Genomic DNA, 17,308 nt, shown 5'->3' on the forward strand with positions numbered 1-17,308 from the left:
AAATATAAATCTCTTTTTCCAAACACAAAACAAAAACAAAATCACTGTACAAATTGATTTATTTAATTAATATCAATTTTCTCAATACAGGGGGAAATTATACCCTATTGGACTGAATATAAGACCATTTTTTCCCCCCAATGGAAATATCCTAAAAAACGGGGTCATATTATACTCTGGGACTAGAGACTATTTGACATTCAATGTTCATTTTCCACGAATGAGTCTTGAAAAATGGGGATCGTCTTATAATCAGTCGTTTTATATTCGGGACAATACGGTATAGGGCCTAAATCAAAGTCTTAAAAATGCTGCACCCTGGCATCCCTATTTTGAGCAAAAAGTTCAATCAAATAGCAAAAATTGCAGCCCTACAAGCTCAGTCACAGCACATTGAGATGTGATGCATGAGCTTGAAGATCTATTTTTTAGATGAATACATCTTGCTTGAGTTTGAGTTGCCCAGGCATTGTGTGCCTTCCTTGGACACGAAAAGAGTATGCCTGCCCTGCCTTATACGTACCCATTTCTAATCAGATTTCTAATCAGCCAAGTACATGCCAGCAACTCATGGGCCTGTAGTCATGGTCAAGACGATCTGCTGCAGTTCAAACAGCCAGAATGGAATTTAAGCCAATTAGACCTGAGGCCGATTCTACAAAGATCTTCTAAATCCTAAATTTTCTGAAAAAACATATGATTGTGTTGCTATATCAGTGGTGCTCAAACATTTTCAAAAAAATGTTCCAGGGATCCCCAGAAGTAAAGACACACACACACACACACACACTTTTCTGACAAGCAATTTTCATAATCATTTAATACATTTATTGGTTTTATTGTAGAAATACATAACAAATAAAGACACATGTTGACCTATGTGCGTTTATAAATCAACTAGTTAGATTTGAATTCCAGTGCAAATCCATTGACACATATGAACAAACAGTAACTGCCAACAGAACTATGTACAGAACATATAAGCATAATATATAAAATTGTAAAAAAGCAAACAAGCATCACTACTTATAAAATATACACTTTTGTTTTACTTTCTAAGTGTTGCCTTAACAGATAATGGTATTACGAAAATCACCATAGAAATAATAATAAATAATTTATGCTTATATAAAAATCACATCTTTTGTGGAAAAAATGCAATACTTGGGTATTCCCTTGTGCACATGTACACTGTACATAGAGGCAAAGCATGGACAATTTCTGGACAAAAAGTAGACATTCATTCCGTCAGTGGTCAGACTTCTTTGGGTGGGGCAGGGGAAGTGAACCTGTGACAAAGGGGGGAAAGGCCAGAAAATCAGACAAGCAATCGGTTTTCTGTACCTTTACAAACATCTGTAAACTCTTGCAACCAATATCAGTTACGAAAATCCATTAAGGATGTTCTGATTAGTATTACATTTTCATGTGAAAGAAGGCAATACTGATTTGTTATTACAGTATATCCTCCTTCAGAATTATTGCACATCTTCACATTTTGTTGATTTGTTAAATAGCTATACAGTTATGTTATCAAATGAGTTCCTACACTTTGAGAAGGGGAAATGGTTAGCTGATGGAATGCAATGAGCACAATGTAATAAGTTAACACAGGTTGTTAAACCCTGATCTTAAAAAACGAGTATGATGTTTATTTTTGGTTCGTAGGACACCATGTCTCATATCTCATTCCCACAGTATCTTAACAGTAGTGATACAATTCCTAAATACAATGATGTAGGGAAAATGCATTCTACTCCCTTCCCAGACTCAAAACTAAACTAAAATAATGTCCCCCTCCTTGGTTTTGTACCAATATGCATTGTATAGAGCAGTGTTTCCCAACCTTTTTTGTCCCAGGGAACACTTTTCATAGCCCTAAAATCTCGGGGAACACCTAGGGGGGGGGGGGGGGGGGTGTATATATATATATATACATATATATATATATATATTAAATATATATATATATTAAATATATAGTAAAACGTAAAAGTAAATATACTTTTAAAAACACACATGACAGCACTCATCAAATAACTTCAAAGAGAAAGAAAAGGACAGAGACAGAGCCTCAGTTTCAAAAAAATTGCTCATATGAATGCCACCTAATCCTTTTCCTTTCTTTATTATGAGCCAACTTGTGAATGCTGCATGCTTTTATTGTGAAGGGTCTCAGTTCTCACAGCCTGCTTATTTCCACGTGCTGAAAATAGCTGATCGACAAGCTCACAACGCGTTGCGTCCGCAACGCGCTGTGAGCTTGTAGATCAGCCATTTTCAGCATGCAAGCATAACACGTGTACGACGAAGAATAAATCAGGCATCGCTGCGCTTCTGTGAAGGGAGGGAGATATATTTTGTTGGCCGAACGAGGCGATCATGTTTGGACATCTATGGAAAGCTATTTTGGACAGCTATTTTTCGTGGCACATTATGTTTAATCACAACAACGTCACGTTTACTTTACCTCCTCAGTGTTTGGGTCGGGACTGTGTGTGTCTGCCGTCTACGTGCATATGCACTCTGCGCGCTCCAGTCTTTCTGGAGGGAGCGAAATGTAGCGTCTTCTGCATGCATCTAAGCATTAACATTTCAATGGCCGAGGGTCGTTAGAGTCTATTGTTCCGTGTTGTAGTTATCGCATGTCTAATGGTTAGACGTGTGACAACAACGACGCAACAATAGGAAGCCTGCAGCTCAATAGCTTTTGCTTTCGGGGGAGGGATAGTGTTAATTTAGTTAAAATCAGGCGGAACACTTGGAGACATCAAGAGGAGCACCATAGCTCCCCGTAGCACAGGTTGGGAAACACTGGTATAGAGCGCCGCAGTCCCTCTCCCTTTCAGAAAAACGAGTGGCCCAGGAAATGAAAACCCAATGCATTCTCCCATCGGCACTTCTTATTTAATTTATTTAAAGACGGTTACGCCGCGGACAAAGCCAACACGGATCGTGACAAATCATGTCAATGAACACAGTTTTGGGCCGATCAAATCATTAGAAAGAAGAAAAGAAAGTCAGGAGACAACACTATTTGTTTTGTTTTTCGTCTTATAAATTGTTTGATCGGCCCAAAACATTGTGTTCATTGTCATGATTTGTCACGATTTTGTGTGTATTAGAGGGTTTTCAACCGGTGGTCCGTGGCCCCCTGGTGGTCCGCAGAGGTACTGCTGGTGGTCCGCAGCAAGGCATTCAGAAAAGTTGTATTTTTGCCTTTCTAATATATATATATATATATATATATATATATATATATATATATATATAAAACTTATTTGCACTTTTTACTCGTTTGTGAATAATAATAACTTAAGTCGAATCCAACATAAAAAAAAGAAAATGCTGCTGCATGAGAAGCGGGTGTCAAATGTGTCTTCGGTGTTTGGGTGATTAACTAAAATGGATTATTATTTTGAAATTATTTTGAGTCCTGCTTAGTTCAAAGTACTAAAAAGTAAAAAACACTTTTGTAAAACTTTTGATAATAAAATACTTTGAAACATAGTTTTTTTTGTCCAGCTCATGAATGTAGCCTGTGATAGTGTGATTAGTGAGTAACAAGAAGAAAACAAAAACAATCTTAACCCATGGTGCATGAAGGCCCCACCACTATTGTGTCGGGTGGGTCCATCGTAGATCTACGATGAACCCACCCGACAATAGTGAATGCTCCTAGTCAGAATGGTGGTCCCTGGGTCAAAACCAGTGGACCACAATGGAATAAACCCCCCTGGGGCTTTTTGTTTAATGCTTTTAGCATAACCTTTGACTGTACTAGCTGTACAGTTATTAACAAGCCTGCTAATAAGCAAGCAAAAAAGCTATTACAAGAAACTGGTTACTGTCGACCTTTTTATCAACATTGTGAAACAACTGCATCACCTAGAACAGATTACCTATTCGTTAAGACTGCAAAAAGAGCTGGGTGAAAGAAGATGGGAGAAATGGACAGAGTACTTAGCTGGGGGGTGGATGTGGAGTGAATATGGGTGGTGTCTTTCCGGTTGTCATTGAATGTAAGAAACCCAAAAATCTGTAATATGTATTGCTGCTGTTGTACATCCCATGACCTCTTGTTATTTTTTTTATTTTTATTTTTGTTTTTACTCAGTTTTTATTTTATTTACTGTTGATGTTTCTGTCCTATTGTATGTCTTGTTTGTCCTTTTTGTCTGACTTGCATATTAAAAAATCCTAAAATAAAGAGTTAAAAAAAACAAAAACAAGCCTGCTAATAAAGTATTCAATCAATGTACTACATAGAAATATTACAGGCATGCAACATGAACCTCCAACACCTGCATCAATAGGTAAGTGAAAGACCTCCAGTAAAAACTGCTCATATGAAAACACCTGTTCTGTGAAACACCCCTTGCATGACAAACTGTCCCTCTAGTGATGATCAAAAACCACAGCCCCATCAAAGGTGCATGCTGGTATGTGGGTTCATTGGTGGAGTGAGCATGTTACACTCACACTCACCTGGGCCATTCAGGTAAATGGGTGACAGGCAGCTCAGATACAGCCATGTCCTATTCTCTTGTAACCAGCGCTGGCGATAACCAACCATATTGGGGGAACAGGCCGTGGGACTGTTCCTCCTTAGCTCTTCTCTTGGAGGCGTGGATAACTGATTCTCTCTTGGAGGCGTGGATAAGTGATTCTCTCTTGGAGGCGGTATTAATTGAATCTCGCTAACTGGGGTTGGAAGATCAAGTAAGAGCACAGACGTAGACATAACAGTTCTGTGGTTCCAGGAAATGCGTCTTAAAAGCACCTAAAACAATATTCTTCTCGGATTTAATCTTTTTTGCCTCATTTTACGATAAAGACCATATTGTGTAGTGATACTGCATGTCACAATTTAAGTGAAAACACTTCCTAAAACCAGAGAGGCCCAACAAGGGTCAGCTCAGAAGAACTATATATGAAGATATACCCAAACTGCCAAGAGCATCTCCAACTATGTACATATGCGATAACATATGCCATTGTTAAACATAAACAGCTGTTCTGAATTAGAAGAATAGTGACCATTATTGTTGTGGGATGCCTGGGAATACCAAATACACTATCACCACACTGTGGTGTAACTTGACTGTAATGAAGTACTAGATTGTTACAAGAAAGAAAATAAACATCACAATGACATTTGCAAAGGTGACAGTTTGTCATAGAGAAAGTGTTCCATAATTACACAGGTCTACAGATTGGCGGTGTATCACATAATCCTACTAACCTCACACCCTCACCCTTGTGTTTGTGTTAAATGATTCTCACATATGCCTCTCCTCCACGTTTAAATGTACAATACACCCCGTGCACTGGTGCTCTTTTCAATCTTCCTCACCTGGTTGAGTTCCCACCAGACGTTGCTGGACTTTCTCTAGATGGTGAATGTATTCCGTTAAGGATCGCTCTGGATCCTGGGATGTTCCCCCAGATTTCCCAGAGGCTATGGTTGAGCTGGAGTTTGCCCTGGGGTGCAGAAAAGGTCAGTTCATTAAATAATAAATATCCCTCAATATCACTCAAACCCCCAAAAGTACTTGGATTTTCAAACTGAGAGGAACCTAACCTGTTGTGCAGCCTGAAAGGTGATTTCATTGGTGGTACAAACTGTGCTGATACTGTTTCTCTATAGGTGGGGTTACCGTCTCGACTTGGTGGCGAAGAGTTTGATCGTGGGTGCTGCTGCCTCAATACCTCTGTTCTAGATCCTATAAGAAATGGAAATAAATTAGAGATGCTAACAGTTAGCCTGGGATCCAGACTGATTGCTACGTTCAGTGTATTTTTTCTCTCACTTTGCTTAATTCTGGCAAGCCTTATATCTCCGTTCACAAACGGGAGAAAACAGTCAGAGTCTGTTGCTTCCGAGGGGGAGTGGGACCAGTGTTATCCAATGTAAAACTCAAGTCACTTCCTGACTTGCCTACATAATAGAAATACGAGTCAAATAGGACCCTGGCCAGGGAAGTCGAACGTAGCGAATCAGTCTGGATCCCAGGCTAGCAGTATACTGTACACATATACCGTACGTACAGTATGTGATACAAATTACAGTATGTTGTGTAAGATTACCTGAGGAATGCTCATTTGCAATCCCAGATCCAGACAGTCTTTTCATTGCTTTTTGCCATTTTCTGGTCAGGAACTTCATTCTGAAAAAAGTGAGTCATAATCAGTTCTAGCAAATGTCCCATTTACCAAGTCACTCTTATTATGCAAACAGCAAACTGATCGCGCAATGAATCCATTCTAGCCTGGTATGCTTCCTACCTTGAGATGGCAATGACAACTCTTACAGCAGCTCTGAAGCGTGTGATGGGTCTGCGTTGGGCGGTCAGTGAGGAGGAGGGACGAACTCCCATAGTGGCAATCAGACACAGTGTGGCATTCTCACACTCCTGGAAGCCTCCCAACAGTAGCAGCAGGTAGCGCTTCTGGTATACCAAAGCTTTCCTGAAGCTCTCGGCACGCACGTAGCGCTCATAAAGACGTTGCACCTACAAACAAATACCACTTGTCATTAATACCAGTGTTACGTTTGTCTCATGACACTACATTTTCACTTCAGTGCAGAGAACAATGACAGAATGGCATCTGTTCATCCCATCTCACCTTGACTTGGCTGAATGTGACAGTATCATTAATGGGTCTGTTCTCGGTTTCCGCGGTGACCTTGGCGAGCTCGTCAACTTGTCGTTCCAGATGGGACAGTTTGTGTTTGAGGGTCACTCTCTCCTGACTCAGTGTTGTCACACGCTCTGTCAGCTCAGAGTTCTCCTTTAACAACCTCTTCACCAGCCCAGAGGAAGATTCAGAGGACTGAAGAGAAGAAAACAAAATAAGTCAAAACGAGACTAGGCAAGCTTACTTGAACCAGACCCTGGATACAGCCAGCCGACCCTCTCATTTGTGATCTAAACTCTTTTCTAGTCTGGTGGCAGGAGTGGTAAACTGGTCATATAGTAATTCTTACAAACATTATCCATTAGGTTTTTATTTGCCAATGCCAACAATTACCTAACATTCCAGCACCTCATCTCAGTTTTGTCGTGGGAACTTTCTGTCCAGTTACTTGACGGGCCATTTGATTTGAATGAACTTCCCAGTAAATTAATGGAATGGCTGCACATCACTGGCTGTGGGGTAATTTAAAAAAGAGATTCAAGCGCTCAAGCATATTCTTGGAGTGCTCGGAAGTATACATTCCTGCTGATCCTATTCTCAAATCCTATTACAATTGTAATTACAATTAATGACGGAAGGACATTGGATACATAACACTTAAGGTTTTTGTAGCACACTAGGAAAGGATTGTCACATTTCAATCAGTCACCAATGTCGACTGTTAAGGCTGGCCACTCCCAAGGGTCCATTAAATATAATCTACAACACGGTACACCCCATAAATGCAATAAAATGCCATTTGTGTACCTGTACTGTGCTACTGGCCTTTGCATACCTGTACCGTGCTACTGGCCTGTGCAGTATCAGTTTGGCTGTTGTTCTGCAGCGACAGGGTGGATCTGGTCTGTAGTTGTGCTGTAGTTGACCTAGACAGTCTCTCAGTAGCCATTCTTCTCTCTGACCTCTCCAGCTCTGCAAGAGTCTGCTGCAGCTCCCGCATACGCTGCTGATCCTGCTGCCTCAACAACTCCACCTCACACTGAGGACAGATATTTAACAGGTATGGTGTGTTTGTTTACATGTACTGTGTCATAGTTTTAAAACGTTTCTAGCTCCATTATATTACAGGAAAATACATAACTGTGTGAACATGATTGTCTATGTCTTACCAGTCTGTTGTTCATCTTCTCCTGTCGCCTCTCCCTCTCTACCTGCTCCCGTCTCTCCTTCCTCCTCTCTTTCTCCCTTTGCTCCTCCTTCTCCCTCTCCCTGTCCTTCAGCTGTTGGAGCTTGTCCTTCAACTCTGTGAGTTCCGTTCCTTGGAGCCTAACACGCTGTCTCTCTGCTTCTAAAGCTCGACCAGCTTCCCGTTTCTGCTCCTTCAGGGTCTCCATGGCGACTCGCAGGCGGGCCATGGCCTCCTGCTCCTGCTGCGACTCCCCTCTCCTCCTTCGGTCCTCCTCCTCCCCTCTCCGCCTGCTCTGCAGAAGCTCACTCCTCAGCCTGTCTGTCATGGCGGCTAGCTCCTCCCCTTGTGTCCGCTCCTGCTCCAGCTGGGAGCGCATGTCGGAGATGAACTTCTTGTCTCTGGCCGCATCTGCTTCCTGCCTACGCGTCAGCTCCTCCAGTCGACTACTGCTGCGTTCTCTCTCCTCCTCTTCCTCCTTTCTGTGGGTGTCGGCAAACTGAGAGTGAGCGTCGGTCAAGCAGGACTCTGCGTCATTCAGAAGACGCTCCAGTCGGCTCCGTTCAGTAGACTGGAGTTCCTGTTGTTGGGTAGAACGTTGGCGCTCATCTTCAAGTTCCTTGTACGTGTCATCTAAGCGTTTCTCCAGCAGCTGGCTACGAGAGTGTTCTATCTGAAGCTCACGCCTAAGGTTGCTGCAGGCAACGTTCTCCTGCTCCAGCTGGCCTTTGAGGGCAATGACTTCAGAGCATTGTTGCTCAAAAGACACTCTTTCAGCCTGGAGCTCCTTCCTAAGTGTGCTGCAGGCCACCGTCTCCTGCTCCAGTTGGCCCTTGAGGACAATGACTTCAGAGCCTTGCGTCTCCAAAGACACTCTTTCAGCCTGGAGCTCCTTCCTAAGTGTGCTGCAGGCCACCGTCTCCTGCTCCAGATGGCCCTTGAGGACAATGACTTCAGAGCCTTGCGTCTCCAAAGACACTCGCACAGCCTGGAGCTCCTTCCTAAAGCTGCTGGAGGCGGCCTTCTCCTGCTCCAGTTGACCCTTGAGGACAATGACTTCAGAGCCTTGCTGCTCTAAATACACTTGCTCAGCCTGGGGAGGGGAGGGTCATTTTTCAGTGGGGTACAGGTACATATAGAATAGAACAACTAATAACAATATTGGTACTCCACATTCTATGATAGGACTATTGCAACTTTGTATCTGGCTAACATCAAAGTATCAAGTATGAGGGCATTACTAGAGCTACCAAGTGAATTATTTTCTTAATTTCTTCAAGACCACACCATACCTCTCGCTGCTGCTCCTCTTCTTCTCTCTCCCTGCAAATGGCAATTGTCTTCTCTTGTTCTAGTTGCTGGTGCATCTGGGCTTTTGTCTGCTCCCACTTCAAGGCCTCCTCTCCTTCTTCTACAGCCAGGCTAGGAGAAGGGAGATACATTATTTTATGTTTATGCATTTATGTTTTTATGAAATTAAATGCAGTGTAATGTGATGGGCTTGCATGATAGTGGGTAGACCATGGAACACAGTACAGGAAGGATTTGTGGTTATAAGAATGCTAATCCCTAATAAATGGGACAGAGGTGTGCGAGTATCATTTCTACATGAGAATGAGTTCATGCAACCAAGGAAGTGTCCTTGATTTAGTGTCCCTGGTGATGCGAGTGTACCTGCGGGACGGTATTCTGTTTTGTTGCTCTTGCTGCCGAGTGTCTTGGGCAGTGTTCAGTCGCTTCTGGTTGTCATCAAACTCTGCTCTCAGCTGGGATTGGAATGATACATCCTCTCTCTGAAAATCCTCCCCACCAGTCTGGGGATAGATAAATAATTACTCAATGTAATCATCAGCAGCAACATCCAGTTAAGATGTAAACAGGAACGCAATTCTATATCCTACTAAAAAGAAATTCACAAAATCTCTGCACGTGTTTGCGCATCTGTAGTCCAGAACTGCCAATCTGACCGATATGGCCATATATGTATGCATACAGCCCATACAGTATGTGGGACCGACTTCAAACTTGGCATGTGCACGGATGCATGATATGGAACTCCATATATCATATGGGCATAAAAGGGACACAGACCAAAACAACTAGAAAAAGTGCCCTTCACAGGTCTCCACCAGGAGGATAGGACTGTGTGAGATGTTTGGCAAAATGTTTAGGAGTAATATAATATAATCTTTTCTTTTGCAACTATTTTCTTCATTTTGTTGAGGAAATGCAGAGCCAGATCACTCATAGCATGAGGATAGAATTCTGGATGAGCAGGACATGTGCAGCATTTTGTACAAAACGGGCCACTTTGGAAGGCAATGTTAGCCTATCAGTGTAGAATCTGAGAAATCCAACAGACTCGTCTTGATCACATGACTACAGAGATCATGTGTACCGATTTGGATGAAATCTGTGCGACTAACATAAGCAATATGTTTTGCAGAAATCGGCCTCATGGTGGCACTATAACCGGCAGATGTGGAGGGATGCAGGGACAATGTTTTTCCATGGCCTCTAGGGAGTGCGCATACATAAGTTGTATAGACCGATTCCGTAGCGGGTCTCATGGTCGCAGCCTACGTATTTCCTGTAGGCGGACTCGACGTAGCTGCGGGGTTTAAACCCTCACCAGGCGCACCTCTTCCACTACAGTGAACGGCAGAGTGACTGATGTTAGTTTGCCTCAAACTTTACTCCTTTACCTGCTTTTTTACTAACACTAACATTACAAAGATGCCCAGAACATAGATATGAACCTGTGTATAGTTTATGGCTGCTCCAACAGTAGTGGCAACATAAAAAAAAAAAAAAAAACGGAATGTCTAATATCCACCGCGGTGGCTGAGACCAGAGCCATTGAGTAATGGTTGAGACGAAGCAGTGAAAGATACATAACGCCAGTCTTACCCAATACCAAATCTTTCTGTTTTATTAACACAAGGCTGCTGTACTTTATACCTCATACTTTAAATGCTTAGTATGAGGTATAAAATACAGCAGCCTTGTGTTCATAAAACAGAAAGATTGGGTATTGCGTAAGACTGAAACTATGTATCTTTCAGGACCTTTCACTGCTTTGTCTCAACCATTACTCAATGGCTCTGGTCTCAGCCACCGCGGTGGATATTTTGACATTCCGTATTTATTTATTTTTTATGTTGCCACTACTGTTGGAGCAGCCATATACTACACAGGTTCATCTCGATGTTCTGGACATCTTTGTAATGTTAGTGTTAGTAAAAAAGCAGGTAAAAGAGTAAAGTTTGAGGCAAACTAATATCAGTCACTCTGCCGTTCACTGTAGTGGAAGAGATGCGCCTGGTGAGGGTTTATCCCCGCAGCTACGTCGAGTCCGCCTACAGGAAATACGTAGGCTGCGACCATGAAACCGCTACGGAATCGGTCTATACAGATCGATGCAAGTTATAGCTAAAAACAGGAATTGGCCTGTTATAGCTCCACCGTGAGGCTGATTTGGGGAAAAAATGTGTGGCATGTCTTCATATAAGGGCATAAAGGGGACACAAACATACAGACACGTTGCACGTTCCCTAGTACAGAGGTTCTCAACGTTTTCTGGCTTTGGACCCCCGGAAATGCTTTGGTCTCGCGACCCTGCCTCGCCCCCTCCACACCAACAATACAAACTGCTAGCTCACATTGCTATCGTTTTAATTTATACGATATATGATCCAAAAAGCGTTCATATTTTGCGGGAGAGGGGTCACGACCCACGGGTTGAGAACCCCTGCCCTAGTAGGCACTGGTCTAGTTTAATTATCTGCCTATTGTGATAAGGTAACTTTGAATGAAGTCTTTGTTTGATTAAAGGGCATCATTATGAGTTCTTAAAAAGTGTATGAACCAACCCGCGTGTCCCTCTGAGCCATTCGACAGAGCAGCTCCCGGAGAGCTACAACAGTCTCTTGCAGGGCCCTCTTTTCCTGCTGCCAGCTCATTGGAGGAGCAGAGGGTGACTGGTCAGTCTGGTCCAATGACATGGTTTTAGAGTTTGACAAGTGGGCATGGGATGAGGACATGCCGCGGTGCTGGGACAGGGCAAGAATTCTGCAGCCTTCCTGATATACTTTTTTCAATAGAACCTGTAAAGACAAGAAAACAGAGAAACTGTCAACAAACAGACCTCTTCACAACTCCACATAGAGCAGCAGCATAGGTATTGCAGTACCTGTGTGTGTGTGTGTGTGTGTGTGTGTGTGTGTGTGTGTGTGTGTGTGTGTGTGTGTGTGTGGTCCCTGCCTGCAGCTCAGGTGACAGCAGATCATCACTGTAGCTCATACTGCCTGCAGCGCTGTCTGTATTCGCTGTGGGGTTCATGCCTCGGCAGCGGAGGTACTCAACAAACTGAGCATCCAGACGTTCTGTCTGCTCCAGCTCTGCTCTCAGCCTCACTCCCAGCTCTGAACTCACATCTAAAAAAAACACAGTACAATGTCACAACATACAGGAACTGCTGCATGGCTGTCATGCTTAATGATATCACATGGACAGATATACTGCTGTAAAAACGCACTGCTGCCGTATCCATCGCTGGCCCATTCTGGTGCTGACATAGAAGAGGTAGAGCCAAGAGGGGACGGTGGGGCTGTCGGGTCCATGGTTTCCGAGTCATGCATCTGGGAGAAAACAAAAGTATACATATTGAAATTGATTAAAAATGAAATACTTGACCTAGTGAAAAGGGTACAGGCTTTAGTTCCGACACACCTAAAGGTCCGACAGTAATTAGACCGACAAGCTACTCCAAACCCTAAACCTAACCGCAAGCACGACACAACGCATGTCGGGAGCGACGGGTGATTTCCGCATGTCAAACCTTCGGTGTGTCGGATAAGTGTGCACAAAGGCAATGCTTTCCCTATCAGAATACATTTAGAGTAGAACTCTTCAAAAATACGTGTTTTATGCAACTGTCTGGACCACATACTTTGTCAATATCCATTGAGTTGATCATGGAGAGGTTGTCCGAGGCGGAGACAGAGACAGAGCGAGGGGAGTGAGTACTCTGAGTGGCTGGCTCTGGGGTGATGGTCATGGAGTGCAGTGCATCCATCGTACCACTGGGAGAGGCTTTTGTGTGGGGGAGATGTAGTTCAGAGGTGTTCAGCTCAGAGAAATGGGAGGCCTGGAGAGAGAAAGAGGTGTGGAACCTCCCATGGAGTCTGTCCGTCGAATGTCTCCTTAGGACGTCTGGTGAGCTCAGTGATGCTTCGTCATGAGAAACACACACTCTGTCCTCAAAGCCTCTCTCAGAATTATCTGATGAAAAGAAAATATGAATTATAATAATAATCATAACATGAGATCAACAAATGTACTCATTGACAGTGTGTGAGAATTCACCCTTGTGACTGTATTCTTCGTTGTGAGGCAGTATCTCTGGCTGGTGGCAGCGCTGTCGGAGGTGCTGCAGTTCTCTTTGCTGATAAGCTAGTTCTTCTTCCTGACCCGCCAGGTCCTCCTGTAGGCCTCGAAGCTCTGCTTTCAGACGCTGGTTATTGGTCTCCAGCTCAGCGAGGGCACGGTCTTTGGTCTAGTGGACAGAGAAAAGAATTATAGGGGTGTTCTTATTATTTCTGTGCTTGCACTGAATCCACCTAGCAAATATATTTATATATTAATGTCCCTTTTAGTTGTGTAATTTGTAAGGTGCATTTGCACATGCAGTACATGGACATCGTCCTCTACCTTTACCATGTAGGATACATGTTAGAAGCAGTGACTGCTATTAATACGGCACCTAATACGGCAACAGGGGTCAGTTAAGTGTCTTGCACAGAGACAAGAAAATAAATGTTAAATCTTTACTATATTTAAGTTGTTTGAACTAATATGTACTCATCTCCTTCAATAAAGAAAGCAGACACTTGAAACGGGTGTTTTTCATCAGTAGGCCTAATACATATTTTGTTGTTGTTGTAGTTACTGTATAATAGGTGTTAAGGTAAACCCTGTTGGAATCTTGTATTACAATATTGTTATAGATCGATTTGACCAGTCTGGGCAAACTAGGTGTGAACCGGCAGTGACCTTCCGATTCCCAGACAGTGTCTCTACCCACTCACCCACGGCCGCCCTCTCAGTGATAAGAAATACTGTAAATAATATTCTATTGTTGTACCTGTCCCTCTTCGTGCAGTTTCTCAGCTCTCTCCGTACTGGTACTAAGCCCCTCCTTCACAGCAGCCAGCTCTGCCCTCAGGGCCTGTTGCTCCACGCCCAGTCTGGCTAGCTCCGCCTCCCTCTGTATCAAGGCAGCATCGGCATTAGCCAGGGTTACCTCGGCATTGGTCTGGAACAGAGAAACATTTGTTTTGGCATCATCACCACCAACATCCAACTTCACGAGGATGCTCAGTAGAGGCCTTTAATAACCAGCAAACCAGAGTGAATGTTGGATGGGTGTAATTCAGTCTGACAACATTTCTTACAGGAGTGGCAGTCAATGCTTTAATGAGTGCCACATGTGTTCTAGCTCTGTACAAACAAACGAGTGCCACATGTGGTCTAGTCATGTACGAACAAACGCAACAATTACTGCTATAAACAACTCCAGCATACACTTTGACCAAGCTGGCTCTTTCCACATAGATAAAAACAGCTATGTGCTACTGTAATAATAACGCAAGACAGTTAAAGCCAATGAAATGTTGACAGCACAGATTTCTTTCTGAGCCTGAAAGTATTCCTTACCACATCCGGTTAACGCACCATATCAAAAGATGAACATTCAAAACATCAACGTGTAGGTTCTAGTAAAGCTTTAAAATGTACTGCTCTAGCTATCAAGACGACTGCCCCAACTTCCTCATTCGTAAGTCACTTCCTCCGTGTGTGACTAACATTCTGCCGTCTCTGTGCCACAACACATTATTTCAGCCTCCCTGTTCTCTAACCATAGCCAGCTGTGGTTTGGTCTGCAGCTGCTGACATAGCTACATGCCCAGTTACAGAGCAGGCAGGGAATGCTAGCAAGAACATATATGCTCCCATAAGCCCTACTTCACCTACTGTATAAGAAATGATACGCTCCACCACACATAAAGTAAAGGAAATCTAAATGAAAACCTATGCACCAGACATAAGCTACATAATACCATCCATGTGTTATTCAACAAATCCAGTTTTCCTTAATTATTGATCAGCCCCCCAAAATTGCTTCCTAGGTGTAGGGTGTACTGGATCCAACATGACTAGTCTAGTATGTGAGTAGCAATGTGCTAGTTAGACCAGGTCTCTGGCAGATACTCTAGATATTATTGTAGTTTATTCTACGGTACCAGAACATGAAGATGCCACTCACCAGTACTTCAGTTTTCACTCCTTCATGCTCTGCTCCCCTTTCCTTCAGCTGAAACCTTAGTTCCTGGATGCGGACTGTATGAGAGATCACTTCCTGTCTGAGGCGTTCTATTTCCTCCTGGAGTTTCACCTCTCTTCTCCTCAATGCCTCACGTTCTTCAAAGAGCTCTCCCTTCACGGTTTCCAGGATTTCGATCTGCACCTTCTGTTCAGCAGCTAGTGTCTCCATAGCTACTGTGTCAGCCCAAGCTTCTTGTACCCGTCTCTCCAGAGTCGGAGAGGTTTCTCTCAAGGCATCGATTTCCCTTTTAATATCCCCCTCCCTTGTTTTTAGGGTCTCCATCTCTCTCACCATTTCCATCTTGTCCCTCTGTAGGTCCTGAACCAAGGATTCAAGTTGGGCTCTCTCCGCACGCAGTATGTTCATCTCCTGGGCCTGGGTCTGCCAACATTCACTCTCCTCCAACAGTTTTTTTTCTGCTCCTTCCTCCTCCAACTGTCCTGCATTGGCTTTGAGGGCTATTAGCTCTGCGTCTTTCAGTGCGAGGACAACGCGGAGCTCCTCTGCCTTCTCCCTCTCTCCTCTCAGCCTGCTAGCCAACTCCTCCCCATGTCCTCTGTACTCTTCCTCCTGGGTGAGCAGCAGTCGCTCCAGCACAACTTTCTCTGCCACTGCTGTCTCCAACTGACTCTGCAGAGCCTCGAGGTGAGGACGAACAGAGATAGAGGAGGTTGAGCGAGTCTGACGCAGCTCTTGCTTGAGGCTGCGTGGCACTGCCTTCCACTCACATCCTTGGTGGTAGTGTGGTTCGGGGCTGGGTGAAGGGGATGCACAGACACTGTCACCATCCTGGGAGTCGCTGACTTCATGCAGAATCGGACCCAGCGTGGCAAGCTCTGCCTGCAGCGTGCTGATGACCTCATGCAAGCGCTCCATTTCCTCCTGTTTGTCCTGGCGCAGCCTCGTGATGTCACAGTGGAGATGTTCCACCTGAGAACGCAGATCCTCCAACTCAGACTCTAAAGCCTGTCAGAACATAACCAAAAACAATCATATTGAGAAATGCATGTCATTTATGTTAACATGGACACTCGGTCAACAACGTTGTTTCAGTTGTTCCACTCTACGTCAAGCACTGACCATGTCATCTCCCCCACTCTCAAGGTCCTGCTGCAGCTTGTAGATCTCCTGGTTGAGATGATCAATCTCCTCATTCTTCTCTTGAAGCAGCGCAGAGGGCAGGCTCTCCTCTTCTCTCTCTTCCGTTATTCCCTCTCTCTCCTCTTGGAGTATGGTGAGGGTGGACACATTCTCCTGCAAGAGGGGGTTGTGCAAGATATATATATATATTTGTCTCTTAATTTACAAATTGAACTTTGCCCGAATCGGGATATTTCAACTTGAGCGAATAAAAAGGCTTGATGAAATAGCTTAGTAGAGTTTATTCAATAGGTAGGCAGAGTTACAGGGGAGAAGAGCCTCTGGCAGCAACCAGGATAGCTACACGCCTTTTTATACGGTCTTTGTCACGCAAACTGGCCACCTGTGTTCCAGCTGCGCCTTTCATCATCTTTTGAAACATTTGTTTTGACACTTTTGCCGGGGCAGCTCTGCCCTTTGCCCACAGCCCTTTACCCTCCTGACCCCATCCTCCAGCCACTCCAGTCTAGACCTGTCACCCTCCACCGCTTTTCATTGTTCTTGCTCAACCTTTGTCCCCAATGCACTCCTGAACTCCTGAAATTCAGCCTGGGCTGTTCAGCAATTGCACAGGTGCTTTCGATGGAGGGGGACAAGTGAGTGGTGAACAGGGGGAGGCGGGGAGAGACTGGGTAGGGAAAGAGGGAGGGAGAGAAAAGGGACAGGGGTTGGTGTGATGGGGTTGTGACTAGCGCAGGGTACGGGTGAGGGGGTGAGTGAGTGGGCCTAGGCTATTTTCTGCCACTACTAGTCTTCACCAGAGCAGTAGAATATTCAAATGTTATTTTATCAGTTTCTGGGATCCCTACTATGTAATACAAACACACAAACAAATCACCTCCTATGTGAACGCACCTTCAGGCAAGAATCAAACTGATGCAGGTTATATGGTGGGTGAATTATCAGCTTGAAAATAAATGAAAATACTTCGGATATGGTATTACACTGCTCAC

At 44.0% G+C, this 17,308-nt stretch overlaps 2 protein-coding genes across 6 annotated transcripts in view; one reads left to right on the plus strand and one right to left on the minus strand.

Annotated features, from left to right (window-relative positions):
• The window catches only part of uggt1 (UDP-glucose glycoprotein glucosyltransferase 1), a 285,869-nt gene that overhangs the window by 156,165 nt on the left and 112,396 nt on the right, over nt 1-17,308 (plus strand). The gene's annotated exons all lie outside the window — the stretch shown is intronic.
• Nucleotides 825-17,308, minus strand: part of pcnt (pericentrin) — a 47,678-nt gene continuing 31,194 nt past the window's right edge. For all 5 annotated transcript variants that reach the window (XM_080783223.1, XM_080783222.1, XM_080783220.1 and 2 more), the window contains 18 exons: nt 16,296-16,469; nt 15,156-16,181; nt 13,974-14,144; nt 13,196-13,385; nt 12,780-13,111; nt 12,366-12,468; nt 12,092-12,264; nt 11,701-11,934; nt 9,503-9,642; nt 9,121-9,250; nt 7,812-8,921; nt 7,478-7,681; nt 6,631-6,837; nt 6,289-6,515; nt 6,091-6,170; nt 5,585-5,726; nt 5,357-5,484; nt 825-1,289 (listed from right to left, as the gene is read on the minus strand). In XM_080783223.1, the coding sequence (XP_080639349.1) occupies nt 1,249-1,289; nt 5,357-5,484; nt 5,585-5,726; nt 6,091-6,170; nt 6,289-6,515; nt 6,631-6,837; nt 7,478-7,681; nt 7,812-8,921; nt 9,121-9,250; nt 9,503-9,642; nt 11,701-11,934; nt 12,092-12,264; nt 12,366-12,468; nt 12,780-13,111; nt 13,196-13,385; nt 13,974-14,144; nt 15,156-16,181; nt 16,296-16,469 (4,812 nt within the window). In that variant the 3' untranslated portion in view covers nt 825-1,248. The remainder of the gene's footprint in view (nt 1,290-5,356; nt 5,485-5,584; nt 5,727-6,090; nt 6,171-6,288; nt 6,516-6,630; nt 6,838-7,477; nt 7,682-7,811; nt 8,922-9,120; nt 9,251-9,502; nt 9,643-11,700; nt 11,935-12,091; nt 12,265-12,365; nt 12,469-12,779; nt 13,112-13,195; nt 13,386-13,973; nt 14,145-15,155; nt 16,182-16,295; nt 16,470-17,308) is intronic.

The sequence above is a fragment of the Protomyctophum bolini genome, assembly GCF_963924005.1.
Source record: "Protomyctophum bolini genome assembly, chromosome: 15".
Lineage (NCBI taxonomy): Eukaryota > Metazoa > Chordata > Actinopteri > Myctophiformes > Myctophidae > Protomyctophum > Protomyctophum bolini.